The sequence below is a fragment of the Cuculus canorus genome, chromosome 17 (genome assembly GCF_017976375.1).
Source record: "Cuculus canorus isolate bCucCan1 chromosome 17, bCucCan1.pri, whole genome shotgun sequence".
Classification (NCBI taxonomy): domain Eukaryota; kingdom Metazoa; phylum Chordata; class Aves; order Cuculiformes; family Cuculidae; genus Cuculus; species Cuculus canorus.
In genome coordinates this window covers 10,559,129-10,585,659 of record NC_071417.1, presented here as the reverse complement: position 1 = coordinate 10,585,659, position 26,531 = coordinate 10,559,129, and the positions used below count along the sequence as shown (strand labels likewise).

General features: G+C 42.2%; 1 protein-coding gene across 12 annotated transcripts in view; it reads right to left on the bottom strand.

Moving 5' to 3' along the window:
* KDM2B (lysine demethylase 2B) overlaps positions 1 to 26,531 on the bottom strand; it is a 122,481-nt gene that overhangs the window by 28,201 nt on the left and 67,749 nt on the right. For all 12 annotated transcript variants that reach the window (XM_054082062.1, XM_054082063.1, XM_054082064.1 and 9 more), the window contains 2 exons: positions 19,059 to 19,513; positions 12,266 to 12,352 (listed from right to left, as the gene is read on the bottom strand). In XM_054082062.1, the coding sequence (XP_053938037.1) occupies positions 12,266 to 12,352; positions 19,059 to 19,513 (542 nt within the window). The remainder of the gene's footprint in view (positions 1 to 12,265; positions 12,353 to 19,058; positions 19,514 to 26,531) is intronic.

The window sequence follows — 26,531 nt, the reverse complement described above, 5'->3', positions numbered from 1 at the left end:
ATTTATTGTTTGTACTTCTGCCCTCTCGCCCACTCAAGCTCAGATCATGGGTGTGATGGTTTTCTCCCAGTCCTGCAGGAGCAAAGCATGTGCTTGCAGCTTTCCAGAATAGGCTCGGGTGGTTTAGCTCGTCTCTCCTCAGGTTTCTCTGTTCCCCCATTGTGTTCATACACAACTGAGAGCAGGAGCAGATGAAAGCTGAGGCACGAAAGGCATGCGCCTAAGGCCTTGGCTTTCGGAATCACAAGGTAATACCAGAACCCAGCGCTTTCTGGAGGAGAGAGGAAGGGGGAGAGGCGTGTCTCACTACAGGCCTACAAAGGAGACCTTTAAACTAGGAAGCAAGGATAACTGACACGATTACAGCAGTGTTTGTGGTTCAATTATAAAGTTGGCCTCCAGCAGAAGCAGGAGAACAGATGACTTCCAGAAGGAAGACGCCTGGTCCCACACCTGCCCGTGGGCAGACCAAGTCTCCACTCGTCTGTGCTGGTTCCAGGCAAGGCTCCGCGTAACCTAGCTCATACTTGTTCACCCCTCCAGCCTTTTTGGCTCCATAATCCAGACAAGGATTAAAAATGACTCGTGACATCCCCCAAGGACAATCCACCAGTCACACCACAGCAAAATGTCATTCGCAGCATATTAAATCGTGACGTAGATCAAGCGCTCCTGATCTCTGCCTATCTGGGCTGCAGCAGGTCACCGAGCGTAACCCACACACAACCTTCCTCCACGATGCTCTCGTCTGCTGCTTAGAACAGCAACACGATTGATAAACGAGTTCTAATTATGAGGTCTGCATTAGGAGTGAAGACGCACATGCCAAGAAGATCTCGGAATGATTTCCAAATGCTAGGTACATTTTGCCGAGCTGGCATTTTAAAAAATTGGATGGGATAGGAAATAAAAATAGCAAATTGGGAATCAGTGGGGGGGGAAACAACACAATAAAATAAACTTTTCTGATTATAATTGTTCTCCAAAAATCTCATCTTGTACAAGAGCAACTAACCACCCAAAGAAATATTTAATACACAGGAAGAAGTATTAAGAGAGCATTTCCCAGCTCAATTCTTTCAGCTTGTCTACACTAGAGAACACTGAATTACGACAAATAGTGAGCAACCCTTGTGTGAACAGAGCACATTTGCCTAGCCTGGTGCAGTTTATAACAGCTCAGAAAACAAAATAAGCAGCACTGACCCTAGTCATGCCTCTATTGGCATAACTGTGTCCATACTTCAGCTTTGCATGATATAATTCAGTAATAAATAACATCCTTAATTATACTGCTGAATGAGCCTTAGTGAAAACTGCATGAAAGCAGACAGTACCTTCTATTCCAAACTGTTGCTTTGATTGCACCTCACCTGAAGTCATATATAAGTCTCATCAATATCATAATCTTCTCCACAGAAACCAATTATGTTGTCACAAACTGAGACAATAACCTCAAGCGAAGAATAAACAGCAGGAGCAGATGAGTGCCAAAGAACCAGATTATGTTCTCATGCAAATATCCTTAAGTAGTAAAACCAAGGTGGGGGAAGACTCCAACCCCTGCACTGTACTCACTTGCTCCTGAGCATCTCTCGTATCAACTGATTTCAGCTGCTGCAACCAGTGCTAAACAGGATCTGTGTTTTCAGATTAGAGTTTATGATCCTATGATTCTCAATATGAGGTGAAATAAGGTTTTTAATGTGGCACAAACACAGCTTTGATTTAACCTTCCCTTGAAACTTTTTATGCATCTTTATGGAATATTATGTTTAGCTGGTATTATAAAAAAAGTTTATATGGAAACAAGTGGAAAAAACAACCTCAAACTGGTTTATACGCAAGTTTGAGATGTTGTGGTTTGAGCTGCTGCTGCTTTCTGGAGGCCAGCACGTACGTTTTTGGAAAGGAAACCCACTGAGATGTTTATGAACCGTGATTCTTGACCTGTATCAGCATAAAAGAGTTACCCAATAGCTTTCTAAGGTTCATTGTTTTGGTTTAAGTGTCCATTCATGTGAAATATGATCTTAACTGTTGGGCCTGGGCAAATTTCATGACACTCTTCTCAAGAGTTCTAGCCAATATTTCAGTCATACTCTCAGCACTAGCAGTGACATGCCAACAACCTAAATACCCATCTAGTATCACGATCTTACTACTTCCTCCTGTCTATTTTATCTGAACTATGACATAAGAGTAGTTATCAGATGCACTGAGTATCCATCATGGTCTCTTTAATAAACAGTCTGATTGATCAACCTTTAGATCAAATAAAGTAACTCAAGGTGAAATAACACATTGATCTCTGTCCCCCATGAACTGCCCACCACACATACTTTCCCTAATCAGTGCCCAGCACAGGAGAAGCAACAACAGCAAGGGCTGAACAACTTAACCTCTCAAAGGCTTCCACCCGTGAACTATTACAGAGCAGTAGAGTAGCAGCACATAAGCCTGCAAGAGCCCAGGCAGAACACACTGGTAGTAACTTGCTCACGCCTTCTCTCTCATAAGCCTTAAAACATAAAACACCCCCCAAAAAATCCCAATTCCCTGTCAGCTTAAAAATACAACAAACAGGACTGCAGAGCAGTGGAACATGGAGATCATCTGCCACACAAGACATGGGCACTGCATCTTTTGAACCCTCTGATACTGAGGTCGTCTACCTTCACAGCGTCGGATATGTAGAAACAGAGAGGCACTGACAAACTCAAACAGTTCAGGAGATCTGAGTCTACCCAAGTACTCACTACAGGAAGAGCCATGGCATGACCGGGACTGTCCACTGGGAAATGAGGGAAATCCCACCATGCTTCCTTCTACCACACATCCTTACACCACAGTGTTCCTGCAGTACAGTTTGTGCCTCCGAGAGCCACGTTCTGTCAGTGGATTCAAGAACTAGTGAAAGAGGCTCCTAAGCAGATAAGAAGTGACTGCCATGCTGTTGTGGAACACACAAATGGATGTGTCTGCGAGCCAAAAGAGTGGATGAACCAGAATAAGTGGCTCAGTGCAGTACGACACACAGCACAGAATGCCCTACTGCAGTCTGTTGTGTGCAACGTCAGGCCAGCGGCTTCAAAAATCTAGAGACCGAACCCAAACATTTAGATGCAAACAAGAAGTAGGCAAAGGAAGAGCTGAAGTACAGGTTTTCCTCCTGAGAGCTCAGGTGCTCTGCTGTCACTTACAAACCTGACTTGGTTTTGTAGGGAAGCAGCCAGAACATAAATACCCAAACTATGCTAGACTAACTCTCAAGGATGCCTTGCTTTTATCAGACCTTCTCCATTTCTTTTGTTAGATTTGCTAAATTTCAAAGAGGAGAGCACTCTTGAACCCCTGCTGACTGGTGTACTACTGCAGCAAAGTCCTAAAGTTGAAACAAGACCTCATTTATATTCTCAGCAGACTTTAATTTCAGTGTGCTATAGAACTAAAAGGAAGGCATCTTCTCAGGGACAGAACATACAATTCAATTTTGCTTTGAAAAGTACACGCAGGATTAATGTCCATAATTGCGTAGCACGGACTGCGGAATGACAAACGCCTTCCCTGCTGCTCTGCCAATGCGCTCCAATTCAGAAACAAAACTACTACATCTCAGATATGTAACTCGGACCTTGAATGGTTTTAATGTCAGGTTAGGGGAAAGCACAAGGATGCTGGAACACTTATACCTTGGCTTTTTATTTAGTTTTGTTGGCCAACTCAAGAATTAAGGTAGCGAAGCACCTGGTGATAAACTTTGAGACCTGTCAACTCATTTCACATATGCTGAAAAAAAAGGTCTTAAGATTAAAGTAGTTTTCATCAGCACTTTTACTGTCATGAAATAAAGAGAAAGCTGCTATCTTGAAAAATGGCAGTCAAGACCTAGTTGGGAAAAATTCACATTACTGAATATTCATGCATATGGCAGAAGAATGACAATGGGGAAGATGACATAAATCTTCTCGTATGATACTTGAAGCACAAGAGTTTGAAAATAGATATGTCTGTTCATTTTTTTTCCAATCCGTTCAAATTTATACTCGGAGTCAAATTTACTCTAATTTACCTGTTTGATGTATTAATCACATAAAGGCATCGGTCAGATTTCAAAGCAAGTGACTGAGAGTTGATAAGAAGGGAAAACACTAAGTCAAAGATGGAAGATTAAGAAGGTGCTCATTCAAGTCTTTCCTATTTATAATTACTCCCTGAAGGGACACAATATTTCAAGTACAGCCTCTTGAGGTAAGAAATAATCTGTCAAGTCACTAGGCAAAGCTTTTAGAAAAATGCTGAGGCAACAGGTAGAGAAGCATTTTTGGGCATGTTATGTATGATACACATACAGCAAACCCTGAAACTCCTCTGGCCTGCATGGAGCTACCACGGAAATGAATTTGTCTTGAGGTCTAATGGTTTGTAAGAGACTGAAGCAGTGCTCAGAAAAATAAACAAGTCAAGCAAGGAGCTCCTTCCTCAGCGGCGCTGCCCCAGGAAAGCAGACGCTTGACAGGAATTCCCAGTAGTTTCAGCAGCTTTGTGCAGTACCTGAAGAATACTTTGGTTCTGGTGCATCAGGTTTTCTCCCTGCTCCCAAGTGTATTTAGCAGAGAAAGGGCCTGGTTTTGTCTGTGTACAGCTACTGTGGGAAGTCCCCTAAAAAAAAAATCCCCCAAACCTCAACTATGTGGTTTAGTTTCTTAATGGATCTATCAGCAGCCAGATCTGGGTTATCTTTCTGAAGAAATTTCAGTGCTCTCCTACTACATGGTAGCTACTGTCCCTACAGCGTAACAGAACAGAAATTATTCCAAATTATTTAAGTCAGTTATTCTCATCACAAATTAGAAAAGCAAAAAACAAATTTAAATTGATTTTAATCCTAATTTTCTTTTGTACTTATTTTCTTGAAGACAAATTAATCATTAGCATCTGATAACTACCAAGAAATGGCCGATTTGCAGTAGTTTATGAATAGCAGTTTTGAATCAACAACAAGGATTCACAATACACACATTTGTATATGCAAATCTTCTTGCAGACTGTTGGCATTTAAAATTGTTGTTGACACCAAGCAGAGTTCAGGCAGTGCTGTGTGAGATCACTTCAAACACCTTTAAGCTGGTGCTTGGCAAGGATGAAAATGTGAGAGTTTAAACCCCCTTTTTGCTCCTTCGCCACTTGGAATGACTGCTGTAAAACTTCCACGAATCTCAACGAGAAAAATACATCTTAAGCAATTTACACAGAATTATTTCATCGTCTTTCTACCTTGTTTTTTCCCTTTCCCACATTTTTTCCTGCACTAGGACTCATTTTTTTTTACTTTAATTCTTACATGCTGGTTTTTAATTGTCAGTATTTGCTTCCTAATACATTCACATCCCCACAGGAAGTCCCCTGAAAGGATCTCCAAGGATTGGTCTGTCTCAGGGAATTTGGCAGAGTTTTCCCACTGCTGCTATAAGGAATGTTGCTTTCCTGGTAGTAACCCCTGGGCAGGCTCCTGAAACTGATGCTGTTTTGATGTTGTGCCATTTATACGTGCTCAGATCTGTTTCAGACACCACTCCGGTTAAAACACTAATTGCTGTAACGAGTACCTCGGTGCTCTTGCTGCTGCAGGAGGAGTCAGCCTCGCGATAGCTATGGCAGGAATTCTTAGTAAGCAAGCAAGTAAAAACTGGAAGTATCTATTCGAAGGTTTTCAGGAATGTTCTTTGTCCACCTAACACCTCTTCCCTCAAATCGAAAGAAAATCTGATGTAAAACAAGGCTCAATACTTCCAAAAATCACATCAGTTTCAAGTGGAAGTTTACCAAAGTCTTGAATTTACGCTTCCACCCCCCTTTCTGCACACATTCAAATTTATTGTGTTCACTAATTCCAAGTCCATTTACTCACTATTGCTTAAGTTTGATCCAATGCACAGTGCTGCATATGCGTTCATAAAACTGGAGCTACGCATAAAGAAGCTCTGTTATTAAAAGCCGGTAGATCGTCTTCCCTTCACAGCATTTTTAATGTGGAAGATGACAAAAAGCAAGAAAAGATTCCTTGCTGGAAAATGGCAGCAGACACATGAATGTGCCAAAGGATCTATGTGTTCCAGATCTAGAGAGGGGGACTAACACCGCTGCCTTTTATTATTCAAAATACAAGTTATTTCTAAGAATCTAGCACCCTTTTCATCACAGTTGTCTACTGTTTTTCTTGTGTGCTGTTTCGTTCAGACTACGAACAATGATCAGAAATCTTATTTCCAGCCTAAATCTATTTATGGTATGTTTACACTCACTTGTTCTCATGCCAACATTGTCCATCAGCTTAAATAACTCTTCTCCTCCCCTGGTGTTTATACTCCCTGAAGTACTTACACAACAATCATCTCCCCCTTCATCTCTGTTGTGCCATGCTGAACAAGACACATTCTTCTAGTCTCTGCTCTTAAAACATTACACCTCGAATAGTAGTTGTGGAATCTCATATCCACCCTCATCTCAAAACTACCTACAGTGGAACTGGAACAGAGCAAGAACAATGATCAAGCACAGGATACAGTTTGTGTGCCAGAAAAGACGGAACTTAACGCGTGTTTTCCAGTTTGGGAGCAAGGAGGGGAGATCGAGAAGTAGTAAGAGGCCCATAGAAAGAAAATCACTGATGACACAGAGAAGGTGAACAGAGACCTCATTCAAATTTCTGAAAATGCATGAAGTGTATTTATGATATTAAGGGACAGATCTGAAACAACATAAGGAAGTACTTATCTGCCCAGAGCTTTATTAAACTGCAGGAGACACTGCCACAAAATGCTGTAGAGATCAAAAAGATCAACAGGTTCCACAAATTATTTGATACATTCATAGAATAAAAAAAAAAAAAATGTACAAGGGGATGCTAAGCAGAGAGATAAAGATAGATTCTTAACCGGGAAGATAAGCAAACGAAAGATCCCTGTACGTCCGCTTTGTTCTTCCAACTCTTTTCATAGCTGTGACTGGCCACCCTCTGAAACACGACACTGCACGCCCAGGACCGTGTGGGCTGACCGAGTATGACCAGCTCAACCTTTCCTCAATCATACTAATCAACCTCTTGCTCTGCTCTCTGCCTTAACAGAGGAGTAAAACCTTCTCTTTCAGGTACATGGATGTAACTGTAGAATTTTGCAAAAGGGTTTCTAGTAAAAATAGTGGGGTAAAAAACAAACTGCTCTAAGACAGAACTCACTAATGATTAGAATCAGGTGCTGCCCACGGTAACAGGAAAGTAGAGTCGAAACCCTAGAAAGTCCCTTTCAACCCTGTGTCCGCCACCACTGCTCTCCAACCCCAAAAATGACAGGAAAATACAGTCTGAGAGATGCCTTCCCTCTCTTGTTTTTTTTAATGGTTGCTTTTTCTTCCTGGTTCTCATGCACTTATACAGCTGGGAACATCATTTGCATTGCCAGTTGCAGGGAAGGTTGGGTTTTTTTATAAAAAGAGACACATAATCCAATAAAAATTCCAGTTTGTGACCTTTTACTAATTAATAGTGCTTCTTTAAATACGAATATTAATATTTCTTTATACTTTAAATATCTCCTCTAAAGCAACAGGTAAAAACTACATGGAAGGCATCAGAAAAACAGCCCCATATTGCAGCACCGTTAACCAGCTCCTGAAAAATGCCAGACTTCGCTGCTCACAGCCAGACCCATATATATTTGGACACTTGCTATCATTACAAATGCAGCGGCTTTAAGTTTGTGCCAGGTAAGAGAGATGAGAATCTGGCTCAAAGTCTGCATTTCTATCTCTTCACAGAACCAGAGAGTCCAAGTCTATTTTACTTCTTTATAGCTTCTCTTCATAGACAACTAAAGATCTTTATCACAATCAAAACAGAAGGCACTGCCACGGAGCGTAATTGCATGCTACTACAGTTGACTGTTGTCTTCCAGAGATAGGAAATGTTTTGTAAAATGCATGGCTTTCTGCTTGGGCCACACTCTGAGCTCCTGAAATAAAACGCTAACCCTAATCCCCGGGCAGATAAAACGGGAACTCTGATACTGTAAGGCTGAGCAAATATTGAGAGTGGGCTTCAAGATTTGGCTTGATGGAAGTCAGCTTTCTGCACCAGTGATAAGCGAGGTGTCGTGCTGCTCCCTTTAGAAACCACCCAGAAGATCATGTCCTAGGGAGGGGGAAGGACGTAGTTTCTTACAGTTATTTCTCCTCTTCAGTCAGTTAAGAACTCGAAACCCCGAGGCAGCATGCCCTCTGGAGTTCTTCCTTTCTGATGGCAGACTGCCATTCAAAAAAAACTCCAGAGGTAACAGCACCGCACCAAGCAAGGACAACTCACAGTTGCACAAGCCCCTGGCAAAGGAACAGGATTTACATACCCACAGCTGCATCCGTGCTCAGCAGCCAGCTGGGAAAAAACGTGCTGTCTAGTCTGAAGGTACCTAAGCTGTCAGCCAGCCATCAGGACAAGTGGGTTTCAAATATCCACTTGGTCACACATTCCTGATTCCCTGAAAAGGTCTAAATTAGGATCATTGTACATATCCTAGGATCCCTGGCAAAGTCAAACATTTTGGTAAATGAATGTTACCATTTGGAAACGGGCTGTTTTCTCTTACTCGACAACTAACAGAAAAAGGCCGGTTCTGCTTCTTCTGGGAGAGCACTTGCAGAAAACAAAAGGTGTCTACTGGAGTATAATTACTGTGCTAAGAAATTAGAAAAAGTACAAAAGACTCAAAGCTCCATAAAGATGAGTAAATACAACCTGGAAGAGATACCTATGAATCACACACCATTCCTCCATTACCATCAAATAGTAACGGGTCATACATTTTGCTACGACATTTTCTGCTGAAGATGTCACAGATCTTTACAAACATTACTTTCACCTCACAGCCTCCCACGATGGGAAGCACCATCTCCATACAGAAAAGTTCCAGCAGCAGAGATGTGCCATTCACCTCATGCGACACAAGGAGGCTGCAGCAGAGCTGGGAACAGAACGCGGACCCTTGTCTCCCATTTTGTACACTAACCACAAGATCATCAAATGTCACCCATTTGTTTCATCTCAAACCCAGTTTTGATCATTACTTCTGTTTCTTTTCTCAGCGAGTAATTTTTTCTGACAGCAAACTGCAGTATCCCTGACAGCCCCAAATGCCTTTGGAAAAGACAGACAGGAGCGATGCAGCACAACAGGGCCACAACACATGGATGGGTCTTCCACGTCCTCAGTTTCGTGTCTTGCCCATTACACATTACCCGCTGTGAACTGTGATTTAAGGAGAGTGATCATGTTTCTTCACTAAACCCCAGAATTTCACAATCTTCAAGCAACCGTTTTGCAGTACAGAACTGTGCACGCTGTTGGCACGTCACACTAGCAATGCATAAAAGAAACTGCAACTCAATTTTAAAGGGAAATATTATTTGCTGCTCCAAAAATCAGATTATTAAAGGCATGTTCTTTCAAAAGCAAGACAACAGAACTAAGCCTGCCCCTCCACAACCTGGGTTATTCATGTGTTTAAGTCACTCCCTGTCCCTGCTCCAAGGATCTTTCACTAGGAAGAATTCTTTCCCTCTGCTCTATGCTCTTCCAGTTTTATCCCTTTTCAGTACTTGCCTTTCTCCTCATTCTGCTCTCTCAGTGTTCCTAGTCTCTTCCCCTCCTTTCTTTACAGTCATTTCCATTTTCTTTGAAATGTTTTGGCATTTAATGCTGGCTTTATTCTTCCTTATCCATCTGCTGCTCTTGTCTTTCTAAATCTCTTCTGGAGCCTTCTCTTGGGAGAAAGCAAGAGCCACGTTTTCCACTTATTGCCTCCTCTTTCTGGATTTCAGTTCCTTTTTCTTTTTGGTCTTGTAATCAGAAAATCCTTCTCTCTCTGGAAGCTGTTACACCTGCAACATCTTCCTACCAGCCCCACAAGAGCCGGAACCACGCTGTATCATGTCTGCTGCTCCCTTTAAAAACGTGTCTCAGGAAAGGCACTGTTCACTATTGGGCATTTCTGCTATAAACCACAAGAGCAATACTGAAAGCAAAATTACTTGTAGGTTTTACTCCCCTGCCTTGTGCTTAACGTTCACGGAATCTTCGGGCCATGGAAACTCGCTCTGCCAGCTACAATCCAATTTTAAAGGGAGTTGCCCCCTCCCTACAGGTTTCCTTCTCTGTAAAATCTTCTATTTCATTAACAGGACTTACAGGGAACAAAGGTGAAATAACCAAGCTTAACTACTAACGTTGCCTTTTACAAATCTCCCCTATATGGCCTTTCCAACGTATGGTAATCTGGGATTCAAAGGCTCAACTCCAGGATGTGTCTCCGAGCCTGTTCACTTGGCCTGTGTGCCCAGAGAGGGGAAGGAGCTGGAAATGGAAGATGACAAAGCACATCCGTCAGTTTGGAGCACAAACTCCTTTCAACCTAAAACACCTTTCAACTAAAACCTAAGATATAATACAAACCTATCACAGATTAAGCAAAGGAAATATGAAGAGAATGGTGAGAGGATTTCTTGTGTTATGAAGTTTTATTTCCAAGCTTCAATCCAAAGCCTGACTTTCTGTGACAGTTTTCCTCATATTTGTTATTAGCCAATGTGTGTGTTTGTTATTGTACCTAAACAGTGGGAATGATCCTTCTAAAAGTTTTTGCTTTCAGAAAGCCAAAACAAAAATAAGCACCAGTCAAAAATAAGTCAAGAACAGCCCCCCAGGCAGCAAGATGGATTTTACAGAAAGAGGTAAGAGTTAAGTCACAAAAATCACAAATCTTTCACAGTTACAATTACTTTGCCAATGCACAGAAAGAAAATCTAAGAAGTGAATCATTTATCAAGGATTTCAAAATAAAGTGAACATGAATATTAGCAAACGCCAAAACTCAGAAAAGCCTCAAAACATTAAGATCCTCACTTCTACCACAGCTCAAAAGACACAGCATAAGAGTCAGTTGTTTCTTAGTTTTGTTTTATACATTTCACATCCCAGTTTGCCTCTGGTCACAGCGATTTTGCTTTACTCAATGCCCAGTGTTTACTTGCCTGATGAATGAATGGCAGTTATCAAAGCAATGGAGTGGAGAATCTGACACCTACTCCTCTCAAGGGTTTCCATTATTGTTTTTAAACAAACAAATGATTTAAATACAAAAAACCATCATGGATTTATTACAATCTAAAAGGCAAATATCTCTTTAACAAGAAATAGCTTATCTGAAATGTGTTCACCTAAAATCCAAAAAGAATCCAAGAAGCAATCCAATATCCTCAGTCTGCCCCACTCTCCCCTGGCAGGTTGATGTTGATGGTCTCCTACTTCCCATCTGACAACAGCAAATTCTCATGGCTACAAGTGATTCTACACGAAGCCATGACAACTGCGCCATCACAAAATGTAAAAACAATCCCCTCAGTGAATTATTTGAAAGTTATTTACAATGATAACAACAATAACAGATTTTCAGATAGAAGCCTGATTTAGGCTGACTGACCCTTTCCGTATTTCTAAAGAAATTGTGTATTATAAAACTAACTCAATGAAAAATTGAAGTAAAAATAGAAGTGATGAGACATCTTCTAAATAAGCAAAGCTGCTTTTACAGCATGCTGAATAACTGGCGTGTGGTAAACATACCCCTGTTATAAATAACATCCAGCCTTTTGACATCATTCCTTAGTTAATTACTTCAAATTCTTTATAAGCATTAATGAAGCCTCATGGTTCTCCATCAAAGTGAAGAGAATTACTCCCATAAAGTGAAGGAAAAATGAAGATCCAAGGACAGAATACAACCACCAGAAGTTAGTGGCACACCTGGACAGGGAATTCAGGAGGTCTTAAGAGTATAAGGGAAAAAGCATCCTCTCATCCAGATGTGAAAGCCACCACGTGGCCTGTCTGTAGGATTTACGCATTATTTAATTTTATACAAAATACTGCACCAACATTTTTAGATTTAACCATGACCAAGACATATTGAACTTCTATAGTGGTAAGCAAAGCCCAAACAAATTCTTTTTAAATTGGAACTCTAATGATTTCTCCTTTCTGAGGCACTTTTATGCCCTGCTTCAACGCCTAATCACAAAACCATTAAAAATTATCATGTCACATTAAAAATGCTGGCAGCTACCACAGTGTCGTATGTGAACTTTGCCAGATTACAGATAAACAAACACAAAGACCCAGCACAACAGTGGTTAGTAAGGAATTGTGTTTCATTACCTTTGTGGTCTTCTTGGGCCAGCTGACCACAGGGACACCCGAAATGGCGAGATTTTGGTCATCATCAGCATGTTCCTTCAGGATGTTCTGTTGGAAATGAAAAGGCCTTTATTAAACAGAGAAATATCCCCAACTTAAGAGTGCAGGGTTACAAAAGACAATACTCCACTCTGACGAAAGACAGAGTGACAAGATCTCCGCTGACTTGTTACATCTCAGCAAGTTACTTCTGCTTCCAAACTTCCAATTCACACTGAAACTCTCGCACCTGTCATTATGATCCAAGATGTGAAGTTTCTTGCAAAACAGACAACAAAGTCAGACATGAATCATCTCAAATATTTCAGGCTTCTTTAAAACTCATGTATCCAAAAGACTGGTGTTCTTCCACCAGTATCAGTCCAACACCAGTATCACTTCTCCCTCCAAACTCCAGCTCACCAAACTCTAAGCAGCCCCAAGAGCCACCACAAGCAGAACCTTTTCTCCTAATGAAGACTACAAAGGACCTGAGGAGCACCTGGGCTTTGCCATCATTATTTTTGCAGTCACAGGGCCCCAAGCACGTAGGTTAGAGCAATCCTGAGATGCCTGAACATTCAGATAAGTCAAGATACAGAATTGTGCACTGTAACCTTTCACTTTTACACACGTAGCAACTCAAGAGCACCGTCATGTCCAATAGCCTTCCCTCCACAGCGATGGGCAGCCAGAGCTGCTGTAATTAGTTCACTTCATGTGATCAGGTGAGGCATTCTGGTTACGGAGTATTCACTAGGAAAGGATCTGACTCTGGATAATACAGTATTAAGGAAAAACATTGGTCTCTTTTCCACCCCCACGTAATTCTTCTGATGCACTGTCCTAGAAATTTCATGAGTGGGCTGTGCGGGCTTACAGAGTTTCTGCCACTGTGAATCACTCCCATGACCATATAACTCAACACAGAGGTGAGGAAGGACTCTTTCTAAGCGTATTCAGCTGTGCAGTTGGGAATAGTCCACACTCACTTCCCACGACTCTTTATGGACTTACTAACCTAGCTACACAGCTCTTTATTTGGAGCTCAGGGAGCTGAAAAGGACAACAAATGAAAACAAAAAAAAAACAAGTTGGAAGGACAATTCTGCTGTGCTGCTGAAAACCAAAGCCCAAATAAGCAGTAACAAGTTAAAGGGAAAAATGCTGTAATAAAACAAACAAGAAGTGCAGGTTGCAAAGTACGCTGTAATAGAATGTAGGAGATAACCTCAGACAATAAAGTTCAATGGTGTTAGTGTAAAGTATACCAACTTCTTGAAAAAAGCTTAATTAGACAACAAGAGGCACCAGGCTCTCTCAATCCCCAATGCAGAGCTTTAATAATTAGAGATTTCACACAGTACACAAAAAGAGCTTAAAATACAGTAATTGTTTTAACAAGAAGTCATCTGTAGTTATCCAACTAAAGCCGGGAGTACAACAGCACGTTCCAGGCCCCAAGAGCCCCAGCAGGCAGACTAGCATCGATGCTGGGGTGTGGATGAGTGTCCCTGGGGCCGGCTTTCTCTCCCTGGAGCTCAGGCAATGTGCCGGCTGCAGCTCAATTCCCCAGCCTGTGCTTAAATCAGAGGTGCTTCATTAATAGACACCACGGCACAGCGCTGCTTCTTCAGATACAATCACACCAGTAAGGCTGTTCTTGATACTAGTGAGTTCAAAAGCAGTGCCAATGACCAAAATAAGCAACACCAGCGCAAAGCCCAGTTTTGTCAGCCCCGCGCCGTGGCTGCGCTCAGAAGCTTGCACAGGCACAGCCTGGCTGGCGGGGAGCAAAACACAGCTTGCCCCAGCCTGACCGCGACGTGGAGCTCAGAGCATACCTTCAGCTGAATACTCTTCAGGTAAAACAAATAACAACTCCTCCATACGGACTAGTCCTTGGCAAATTAACTCTTGGCTGAGCTGAGGTTAAGCGAGTGCCTCTTTCCTCATGTCCTTTTCATTTTGAGACCCCGATCACTGCATTAACCAAACTGTGGCCACATTCTGGAAGTTCATTTTCAATCCTATGGTCTCATGGCAAAGCCAAAATTCTCCATAACAAGGCGGCAGCTTAAGAGCGACATAAACAAAGGACAAATTAATTCTTCTTTACTTTACTACTCTTAGATCTGAAAGCTTGTAAGACAGAAAGCCTTAACATTTCCACTAACAACTGTCTGAGTTCAATAGAAAGCAGAGCATATTCCAAGAACTTGGCAGGATAATGAAGGTTTCTTGTTATCATATGTATCACGTGAAAATATTATCCAAGAAGAAATGTAAAACTATGGCAGTTTATCATCTCAGCCAGCTGAAAACAATGGATGTCTGAGCAGCAGAGCCATAACTGAGCCACGTTTGCACTAACTGTAGTGTCAAGTGTCAGCACACACAGGCTGGAGGAGGCAGACTTTTGTTCACCTGCTTAAAAAAGAAAAAAAGAAGATAAAGAAGAACCATGGGGCTCCAGTTAGACAAACAATGTGATGCTCATCCAGCACAATGCTGTCTGATTCATTACACTTAAAGGCTGTGGTGACAACAGCAGGTATGAAGGAAAGGAGCTGATTAAGTATGTAAGAATTCAGCTTCACCATTAATTTCAAACGCACAGCAAGGAATGACTCCCCTGAAATACAATCAGTAGAGGGAGTTTTTTTCCTGTCATCAGAATGAGAAGGGGGTAAGATTTCTTGGCAAGAAAAAGTAAGAACATATTTCAGTAGATATCATCTGTCTTGCACAAGGATCTTCTCCTGCTGCCAAGGAGTTAGAGATATTTGACAAACTCTGTTCTTCAAAATTACTTTCTTCTGCCCTAATGGACTTCCACAGTCCCTTCTGAAGACCAGATTTTTACTTTGAAGTGGGGAAGGTCTGTGGCATTATTGGGAGGCAGATCTCACAATCCTCTTCCCCAACAACAGCAAAGGAACTGCCATCCTGCAGGCAGCATGTGATGAAATCCGAGGTCTGCACACAGACAGGTACCACTGGCAGAGTGTTTCATGTGGGATGCAGACTGTCACAACCAAAAATCTGCTCAGCTTTATCCCGCCTGTGATGTGGGATACAAACTATGCCAAGAAGTATGACGGTTACCTCTCTATTCTCCTCTTCATGCTTAAGTCCACTCTGATTGCATCTTTAGTAGACTGAAATACTATCTGGTAGGTAAATATGAAGTGGAGAAACCACACAATGAAACTCTTCAATCCCCGAGGCCATCTGAGTTAAATTACTTCTCAATGATTTTGTTCCCGTCCTTCTCTTCCTCATCTGTGCAGGTACTTCTCTAACAGTTCAGCTGCTAATTAATTTTTTAATCAGGAACCACAGTTTTTGCACTGTTTCATATTTCATTTCAGGGCATGTATAAGTGGAAAACAAGGTACGACTGCAGGTTGCACGTGCCACCAACAGCAAGGACATGGTGGCAATGGCTCTGGTGTCTTCTGACTGTTCATCCTGCCAATAATGACATTGCCAAGCCTTCTGTCCTCTTGCAACCTGGGTCAGCTGAGCACTCTCAGGGCAAGTATGTTTATCCGTACAACAATTTCCCCTCACATTCACTGCACACACAGCTCACAGAGCCCAGCTGCAGACATTTGGATACAGACAGTGTTGCATCTCCTCGGCCGATTGTTCTGATGCCATCTGCCACAGAGTGAACGCTGCTGTCAGTAATCGCTCTTTGGAGGCCTCTGAGAAACTCCCTTGGTGGTGAACACAGGTCTCATGCAACACTGTGCCCATGAGGCAGAGCTGCAGCCAACAAGAATTTAATTCCTTGTTTGAGCTGAGGGAAGAACTGACCTGCTGCCCAAGCGAGGGCCGTGTTACGCTCTGCAAATAAGCCTCCCTTATGCTACTGCACTCCATCGATCACAGTGATAAATGGGTTCTCAATCTGCAGAGGCATTTGCTTGGCACTTCTGGATTGCTGTGTCCCCACTAAAGAGCCGCAGTTAGTTAGAAGCTTAGATGACGTGTGAGGAATTTACACAGGCTTAGTTTAGTTTTCAGTCTCCCTTCTCAGAAGGAAAATAAATTACTTTACTTCAAAGAGTCTCATCTACTTGACATTAAATAGCTGTATATAGCTGTAGTTGTATTTTCCATTAAGAGCAGTAATCCAGTTGCCCATCCTTTACTGTATTCTTGCTCAGATGGGAAAGCATGGACTCTCCGCAAGTTATCCAAATTTGTTCCATGAAAGTTCACATTGCTAAATAGAATAGTTGCCTTTCCAGTTTTAACTACCCATATCCTGCTTTCTCAAAACATTAATTATCTTATTGAAGCACAAAGACAGACTTGAATGTTACACTGAAAAGTTTCTGAGTGTATTTCATTAAGAAATAAAACTGTTACAATAAACATAGATTTATTTTCTCCAGGAAGAAACTTGTTTAAGACTTTCCAAGCAGAGCAGGAGCTGTCAAACTTCCTGTGAGAGCATGTTCTTGCTCTGCATTTGTTAAAAATAACTCTCAAATGGGTGCTCTCAAAAGGTACTTTTTAGAAGATGCATTATTAATAATGTCACGTGCCCAGAAGTCAGGTTGCCCGTGAAATACACCTTGGGAATATAGCCGGATACAGTCACAGCACATATGATCTGCACAGCTTCTCCTGCAGGATTGCTGCCTCCATTCAGTCACACAGAAGACTGGTGCTCTGGATATTCACCAGGGTGAGGCAAAGGTTCTAGGCTGCTGCTTCCTGTACTGCTATCAGCAAAATCCCCACACTAGTCTCTGTACAAGTTGGAAAGCAAAGTGAGAAGGAATATGGTTTAGTGATCAAGGACACAAATACCATTCTGGAAAACCTGTCTGTATTTCTTCCTCTGCCACAGTGTCTCTGTGTCACGCAGGGTGGATCTTTTACATGAAGCTTCCACAAGCAGTCATGAATTGTATGTTCCTGCTCTTCCTTATGCCTGGCTTGGGATCTGGGTGCTAAAGATTAGAACTTCTGCTCTGCAGAAACGCTAAGCAATTACAATTTCAACACCATTAAAATTATCTTTTGCACATATTGCTCTTAAATAATGCTATTTTTTCTGAAAATCACATCTGCGGCACAGCAACCCCCCCCAAATTATGGGCACTTTAATAGTAATCTCTTTGCCTTTTAGTTCCCTACCTATGAAGCAGAGATGACAACAGCTCATCAGTTACCACTTGTGAGGCACACAACTACTGTAGTGCTGGGTATCACTGGGAAGCCCAAGGGAATCAAATCTACATATGGTATCTTGCTGTGTTCCAGTAAGATGTCTCATAACGTGTTGGAGTACGCCATCAGAAAAGCACGCGTGATCATATTCCGAACATTTGCACCATTTATCACGTGTTGCACCCCCTTCTGGGATTTCAGGAAGGGGCAGTTTATTTGTAAGTGAAACCTGATCTGTTCATCAAGCTTAGAAAAGCAATGCTACCATTCTTTCTCCTTCACCGCGAATTCAAACTCCTGGTCTTGAAGCTTCATTTTGATTTCTGATTAGAAAATGACTGATCACAAAGCAAGCCAGGGAACCTACGGCCACGACTGGGCACGTGTGTCCACTTTGACACACAAAGTGGCTGATTTTGCAAGAAGAGGCTCTCTGAGCTCTTGTGGTTTACCAAAATGAGTGCCGTGTATCACACTTGCAGGATCCGAGATTGTGGAATAAGGTTCCACTGCATATGCTCAGTCTTCTTTAGCTGGTTTTGAAGCCTTTCAAAAGCGGCTGTTACATTACTTACACTAAAAAAGGCTCCACTTTTACCATATAAACACTAATTTTTCCCCTCAGATTGTGGTTTACACGGCCCTTGTGTATAGAACAGATGTAGCTGAAGAACCATGCTGTACACAAACAGCACAAAACTAGCAGTCCAAACACAAGATCACAAATCAATGCTCATTGCCATGGTACTGGACTGATGGAGGACAGGCTGACAATTGGACAAGCCCCAGAAAAATTACAAGAGTATGCTGCTCTCAGCTTTGTTAAAGTCATAATTAATATGCCTAATTTATACAATGTGAAAACATGAAACAGAAAAGTTAACCAAATAATCCAAAGGGATGTTACAGATTAGAGGCAGGCTCGGAGTAGAGGCAACAAGGCCATGCTGATCTCCAGGAGGAATTTATCCCTAAGGCAGATCAGGTACCACTTCCCATAAGCTAAAAATCTAAAGAGAATTTGTGTCACTAGCGAGCATTCACTCCTCACACCATCTGCAAAACCAGCATATTGTACCAGTGGAGAATAATTATCAACCTATAGAGGGCAACGGAGGAAAAGAAAATGAAAAAGGTGAAAGAAAAAAAAAAAAGGAACTGAGAACATTAGACAATGTATCTTCTGCATTACAACCACTTATTTACATTTTGCACGTGTGGGTTAATCTGTTTTGGTCTAGTGTCAGATTTACTCCAGAAAGAGTACTGAAAATATAAACAGACTTTTGGAGGTATAGTATTTACACAGGGGACATAAGTGCTGAACTATGAGAGGACCTAAAGTTTCAGCCACTGCTGCGGCAGTCAGAAAGGACTGCATATATTAAATCAGACTGCCAACAGCCATCTCCCCAGAGCAGAGATGGCTCTTGTTAGAGGCATAATCTCCCTCTCTGTGGCATATGAGCTGGTCACCACACACAAGCTGCCATCTCTGCTGCAGAACTTGCTTTCTGATCTCCTGCTGTCTCCTATGCCCAGAGAATACAATTTTTGTGACTCAGCAAGCTATCACACCCACCTTCATGTCCTCTAGAAGAGCCTGCGGATCTTCAATGCCTTCTGGAACACACTTCTTGTTCTCTGGGAGAGATTCAAGCTTTTCCACCAGGGCTTTTAAACCCTTCAGTTCAAATTCTGTGAGGTGAGTCCATTTGGTTGAAACTTCTGTAGCTGGAGACCCCGTTGGTGTTTTTGGATAGTCCGCAGGGGTCGTTGATTTTATGCTGTCATCTGACTCATTAGACAAAGTTCTTTTTAGGTATCTCATTACTGTGGCTTTTTGTTTTCTTCCTGCACCTTCCTTCCCTTCCGAGTGTGTGCTGTTGGGTGAGGAGGAGCCATCCACCAAGGATTTGGAGTTCTTATCCAAGCTGTCATCCTTCTCCTCCTGAATATGGGCATCACAAGATTCTTCATCCATGTCTAACCACGAATCTGATGAGTAGCTATCTGTGCTGCGTTTTCTTTTTGCATCTGAAAGTTAGAAAAAGAATGCTGAATTTTCACCCGATGTAATTCATAGCTTAAACACTTCTCTACCACCGGGTCTAGGCACTGCCTATTTAAAAGGGGACTGGATAATGCCTGGTAAGTATGACAGGAATGGGCTTTATTCAGCTGATTCTTAATTGGGGTGGGGGGTTGTTTGGTTGTTTTAATGCTGGTTTTCATTAACATCTACTCAGTTCAAATGACTGGGAAACATTTAGGGAAAAATTATGCTTCTTCAAAGCTTCAGTCCTCTATGCCTTCAATTAAGAGTAGGCAGAGCTCTTAAGTCACACACAATTAATTTTCCCACAAATCCGAAAGAGACCAGATTCAGCAGCCTTACAGCTTTAAGAAAGACTTAGCACAGAAAGAGGAGAGGGAAAAGGATGGAGAAAGCACGTTAAAATGCTGTACATGATCATTCTTCTTCCAGCGACTCGGCACAGCACAAAATCAACCTCTCAATACCTTTCCTCTCTGTGAGCAACTGCTGGTAAAACAAGACCCACCACTTGTTACTGCAGGAAAACTCATTTCTCTTCTGAGACAGAGCATACAATTATGGTTATGTTACAGACAAGAAGCCTAAACACAGGGAGAAATACAGGGGCTGTCACGGAGTTACATGATACTGTTTTTCTTAATGCCACCTTTGATACATTCTAGGTACTTCTCAGTAAAATTTAAAGGCGAGTTTCTGAGTCTGAAGAACTACTAATCCTAGTTTTACACTACGTTTCCCCCTAAAAATCCCAGTTACCCAAATCCATGCAATCAAGCTGTGAAAGCAACGTAGGAAGCTAGTGGCCAAGGATCCCTAAAGCACACATCTTTTCTTTTTTATTAGACACCGTTTCCTTTACTAAATGAACAACATTGAATGCAGGCTAGCAACAGCAGGAATTTCTGTGGAAAACACAGTTAATGCTGGCAACACCCAGTTAAGTCAAAGTGAGTTTTAATAGTGGCTGAAATTGGTATGAAATCAAGCTGCAAACAAAAATACCCTGCAAAGGAAACAGAAGTCGGGCAGAAAAAGTGAGAACAATTAATGAAAAGTTCCTTTCACAGCTTTCATGCCTTGCAATGCCGTAGCTTTGGATTAGGACAATGTGAATCATGCTTAAGGAAGGATTAAATGGACATTAAAGAAAAAGCTCAGCATCCGGCTGTTTAATAGCGAGATTCAAAATAAATGCTGAAGCCCAGTTCCAAGCTGGCAAATTTATCCTTATCACAGAGGAGCGCCTTGCATGCTTATACCATCTTCTAGCAAAACGTACGTGTTGCTTGTCAGCTGGGTAATGAAGATGCGATGGGCAGCGGTAGAGCGGCTGTCCGAGGGCAGTGAGCCTAAGCTGCTTAGCTCTGCAGTTTCAAACAGAAACCCTGTAAGGCCAGGCGCACCTCTGGGCATTGGTGCCCAAGGGCTATGAATTGGCCACGTTATACCTCTCGGGGCAAATGTGCCATTGCTACAGCACCTGCATAAACCAAGCATCTCTATCCAGTCTACTCCTTCAGTCACGTTTGCATTTTTCCTCAGAACCAAAATGGCCATAAAATTACTCCTGAAAAGCACATTTAAGCTGAAATGCCTGTGAAAAGATGGCAGTCACGAAAAACACCAGCTACCAGCAAGGCTGGTCACAGCCAAATCCAGATCCATCCACAGTGCAGGTTGGCTTCATCCCTGTATCCTTCCAAAAACGCTTCACCAGGAAGTAGTACAGCACAGTTTATTTTGTGTGATAAGGTGGTGGCATGCAACACTCCAAAGCAGCTCCTCCTCTCTGGTCTGTGCTAATACACCCCCACGTTCTCTTAGAAAGATAAACAGGATCAGAAAATATCTTAACCGGAACATTTAAAAACCACTAGGTTATCCAACTTTTATTCTACACTGTTTTTCCCTTTGTCCACAGTAGCACACTTACCACCTCAAAGGGCTATATAATCAGCTTATGTCATTCTCCCGTTTTACAGCTGAGGAAACAGATGCTTGGGAGAAAGCACGATTTGCTCATTGTCACACATCAAATCTAGGGCAAAACCAGGAATCAGAATCCAGGCTCTTGGATCCAGGGCTGGAGCCTCTCCTCTGAGCTACGCTGCCTTGGGGAGCTGTTTTGCAATTGACTGAGGCACAAAAGCCCAGTCTACGCGGGAGAAGATGCCAGTGATAAAACAGAACGAGGTGAAAGCAGATACACATCCCTACGCTACCAGTACAGCATCACTAACAAAAAACAGTATAAATCCGCACAAAGAAAATTCTGTTTCTGTCTTCTTATGCTGTGGCTCTGCTGAACAGAACTAAAAACTGGGGTAAACTGCAAGGCCTAACGAAAGAGAGGGAGATCACATTATGGAGATGTGAATAACTGACTCCAAATAACGCTCTGGTGCTCAAGAGAAAGCAGCGTCCAGGAGAAAGCTCCACTTTTTGTCTCTTGCTCTAATCTAGGGAAACAAAAGGCAAGAGCTGAGTGGAACACCACAGCATAGGGGGCCTTTTCCCATCAGGAGGAAGCATAGGGGGGCGGGGGCAGCAATTCCCTTCTGCCAGCTGCCACCAGTCCCCTGCCACCGGCTGTCTGCGCAAGGCAGGCCCTGCTGTGCCAGCTATACCTGGGCATGGACAGACAAAACACCTCTATATCAAACCTCCAAATGAGCCATCGCCAAAAACGTGCCCTGTGGGCTGTTGTCTGCAAGCCTGGCAGTTAGCGATGCCTTGCCTAACTTTACCTTTGCAGAAGGGGCTTGCTGTTGATCTGGAGGGAATCAGCCTATTCTGGAGCACTAGGGGATTACAGTACTGCTGCACCATCCGATTAAGAGTGGATTGCTTTCAAAAGACAACGACTGACTGCTACGGCTGCTAATAAGAAAAAAAAAAAAGCCACAAAGCAATCAATAATGAAAGGATAACTTCAAGGCAAGGAAGGTTCAATGTTGTGTTTTCAAGCGTTTTGTTGTAACGCAACACGCCGCAATTTTTAGTTATGCGTTTTAATGAAAAAGTACCTGACTTTAAGTTCCTACGCTGTGAACTGAGAACCTACATAAGCATCATCTGGATTTACTTTGTTGAGAAGTGCAGCTTAAGCACTGCATTACCAGAGTTCCACTGATTTGGTGGATTTTGGTGCAAGAAGTCTGTCCATGGCAAAGAGCTCCTGCTAAGTGCAACGATGATTTTTAATTCTGAGCCAACACACCAGCCAACACCGTGTCAGAACTCCAGCTCCAAAGTGGTTCTCCAGTCTGGGCTCCCATACGACTTAGTGCAAAAAGACTGCCACCCCTCAAAGCAAATAATAATTTATACAAACAAGTCAGTGTTACAATTCAGTGAAGAGGAGCAGAAGCACAGGCTCGGCCACAGGACAGAGAGCTAGAAACACCTTTTTCTTCTATAGCAGTTCACATCTCTGTGGTTCTGGGCAAATCACTTGACTTTCCCTGCAGTTATTCACTTGTAGAAGAAGGATAATTATACATAGTTTCACTCCTTACTTAAAAGCAACTTGCTGTATTACAAAACTTAAAAGAAAGGGAAGGTGGTGGGGTATAATTATGAAACCTTTCTAAACTCTTTAGAACGACCCAGTGTGTAACATCTACCTTCCCATTTCAAGTTCCAAACTCTGACACTGTGACTTGGGAGCAACAGTTGCTAAAGACAGCAATGACATTTGCATTAGCAGAAAAACACCTGAGTATAGTGGAAATGTCCCATATCATAAGCAAATCTATCCCCTGAGAAGAGGGAGGAAAAAAAAAAGCCATGGCTCCTTCACCATGCCAGAGGGCATATTGTCTTCATCCATCAGGCTTAACATAGAGTTAGAGCCATCCTGTTAAAATTTTAGCAACAGGAGTCTTAAAAGCTGCAGGCTACAGAGAAAGCACATCTCTGATAACCCAGTATCTTCACCCAATTACTCTTTGTCAGCTCGTTCTTGAGATCTGTATCTCACTGAAGGTCAATTGTGGTTGAAAACATCCAGTACAGACTCATTTGTGATAAGAGTAAAAATAATGAAGACGTAACCAGCCTGTTCAAATCTAGCAGGAAACTCAAATAGGATCTCTTTCTGATTTCAACTGGCAGGACAAATGTCACAGTTGAGAGGGACAAGGAAAAGAGAAAAGAGAGAGGAAGAAGGACGTTGTGCTTTTACAGCAGCCTGTGATTGCTGTCATGTTGTCATTCCCGTGAGTGCCCTTCTGCAGAAGAGATCTCAAAAAGAACAGTCTCACACACTAACTAGGAGGCAACTGCCTGAAAACTCATTCTGGGCCCAAAGAAGGGGAAGAGAAGCCATGGTCATCATCTTCCAACGCATTTAGAAGAGCAGACATTTTTATTTAGGGAGTGGATAGACTCGAGGTTTTAGCCTTGTCTACCCTGAGGTGGAGTTTCTTCCCATCTGAAGTTCTGCGAGTCAAGACATTAATAAAACAGAAACACAAAGAAGAACATAAACTGCGATACAAGCACACAGCTATTGGGACAAAGGTATCACAACATACTCACAGCGATATGTTTTCATGAGTAGGCAATGTCTTGAAAAAGAGTCACTCCAAATTTAGTCACCTTCATGTCAAAGCAAGGAGATACTACGTAATGAAAACACAGTATGAGAAGTCTAAAGATCTCCTTAAAACACCATTGCTGATGAATGGTATTTTCTGTGTCCTCCAAAGACATTTTCTACAAGCACAATAATCTTTTTTTCCTCACAAAAAACAGAATCTCCACCAATTCAAAGAAAACTACCACCTTGTGAATCCCAGAGACCATGGGCCCATAATCAATTGCTCCTGCTTAGCTTCTGAGATCTCGTAGGTCCACTGTATCAGAAGGTGTGTAAGAGAAGAAAGCAGTACAACTCAAGTGTGAAAAAGAGCAAGTTCTTTCTACCCAAAAGATAGAAAGCAGACATTTAGAACAAATTATGTCAAGGAAACTATTTTTTAAAAAATAAGAGAAATATTAAGATTATTCGAGAGAAATTTCTGAAAATTAATACAAAGACGTGTAAATTTTCTTCCTAAACCAAGGAAGACAGGAGGCACCTAAACCTATCGAGGGTTCTGCAGAGAAGTTAAGCATTTTGTTTCAGTACTCCAAGGAGAACAACAGGAAATTCTTCATCAAGGGATACTTTCTCATGGGAAATCAAGAAATTGCTTGCAGATAGAGAATTCTCTAAGGAAGAGACAATTTAAGGATCTTGACAGTTCTGAAAAGCAAAGCAACAGGATTTGGAACACTGATCTCATATGGATGTCCCGTCTCACGGCAGGTGAATGATATTAAGGTATAGACACCACAGAACAAGTAAGTGTAATTCCAGGATTACAGTTCATAGAGATTTGAGTCAAGAGGCTGGACACTGAGACCAGTTAAAAGAAAAGGCAAGAGAGTATTTGAAACGTTATTACTCATGTAGAATAAAGCAGTGCAGCTTTGTAAAGGTAAATAACATACTTTTACTCCTTTGAATCTGACAAATGCCAAAGTGAAAGAGCGAACAGTTACAGGAGATCTGGGTTTCTGAACCACAATCCCCAGTTAAACAATTATTTTAAGGTTATGATTCTACCAAGAAATAAAAAGCAAGCTTCTTGCAAAAAAATAAGTAGACAACTATCTCTCCTGGAGAGAAAGACTATGGATGTCAATGTCAAGAGATTTTATCAGCATGCTAATACTCTGAAGTCAAGAGATAGAAGAAAGGCGGATAAACTACACGCTGTCAGCAGATACCACCTCCCTAAGCCAAAAGCACCAATCCATTGAAGACTAACCACTCATGATTTGCCCAGCCAGACACCCCCAGTGCCTACCGCAACTCAGCACCCGCAGCTGCACAGCAGGGCCGCAAGTCAGATCGGCTCATCAGTCCTACTGCTAACAAAGAAACTCATTTTTCAGTAGAGTTAATTTTCAGTCACACTCAGCTCACAGGGCAGCTGTAGAATCTGACAAAACAGAAGAGTCTCGTGAAAGCAGGACATTTCTCCTAGTAGCCTGAAATGACCAGGAGATCCTGCCCAAAAGACCGCATCATTTCATATTCACTTTCCACCAGGCCAACAACTGAAGCCACCACAGGAAACAAGACCCTGACCATGTCACCACCAAACCATTCCTTTTCCTGATGCCTTTGCAGCTGGCACTCTTGGGTCAGGCAAAACAATCCTTTTCCGTCTAGACACTGGTTCCCAGTGAGTTTTTTATACAATTTGAGTATCTCTCAGCCAATAACCAGACCGAGGCACATCTTGTGGGGGATCACCAAACCATTATCAGTGATTATTGAGTTGAGCTGGAATTCACACTAGTAATTTAGCTGGAAAAGGTCCCATCTCAATATTCTGAACCTTCCACTCTCTATATCTAATTTGTTCTGAAATTACACCTCAGTGATCTGGCACCCCAACCCTGCCTGCAGGACGAGCCTCTTTCCGTGCCAGTGGTTTAGACAGCAAGAGGCTGTTCCTTATTTTCCAACAAATGCAGTTATCTGAGTTTTGTCACTGCTTTATGAAGAGCTGATCCAAGGGGCTAATTCATTCTTTCCTCCAAGGTGATCTTCTATAACGAGAAAAACTCTGCCACGCAGAGTTCCTGCTTAATTAACCCTTCTGACCAGGGTCTCAGAGAACGAAGCGGTGCACACAAAATGTGAAGCACTCAACTTTCCAGTGACCCTTAGATATTTCCCTGGCCTGTCTACACAGACTGCGGCTCCCCCAAGTTATTCTTGGTCAGTAAAACGCATCCAAGAGTGATGTTTGCCCGTAACTTCTTCAATCCCTTCCACTAAGAATTATACTAGTAGGGATCGTGTCCTTCCCTCTGTTTTGAACCCGGAGCAGTTCCAACCATGCCACGTTTCCTCCAAGTGACATCTCAGGCACTGAAATACTTTAGTCCTCCCCCCCCCTTAACATGTACCAGTTAAGATTTAGCAGGGAGGCA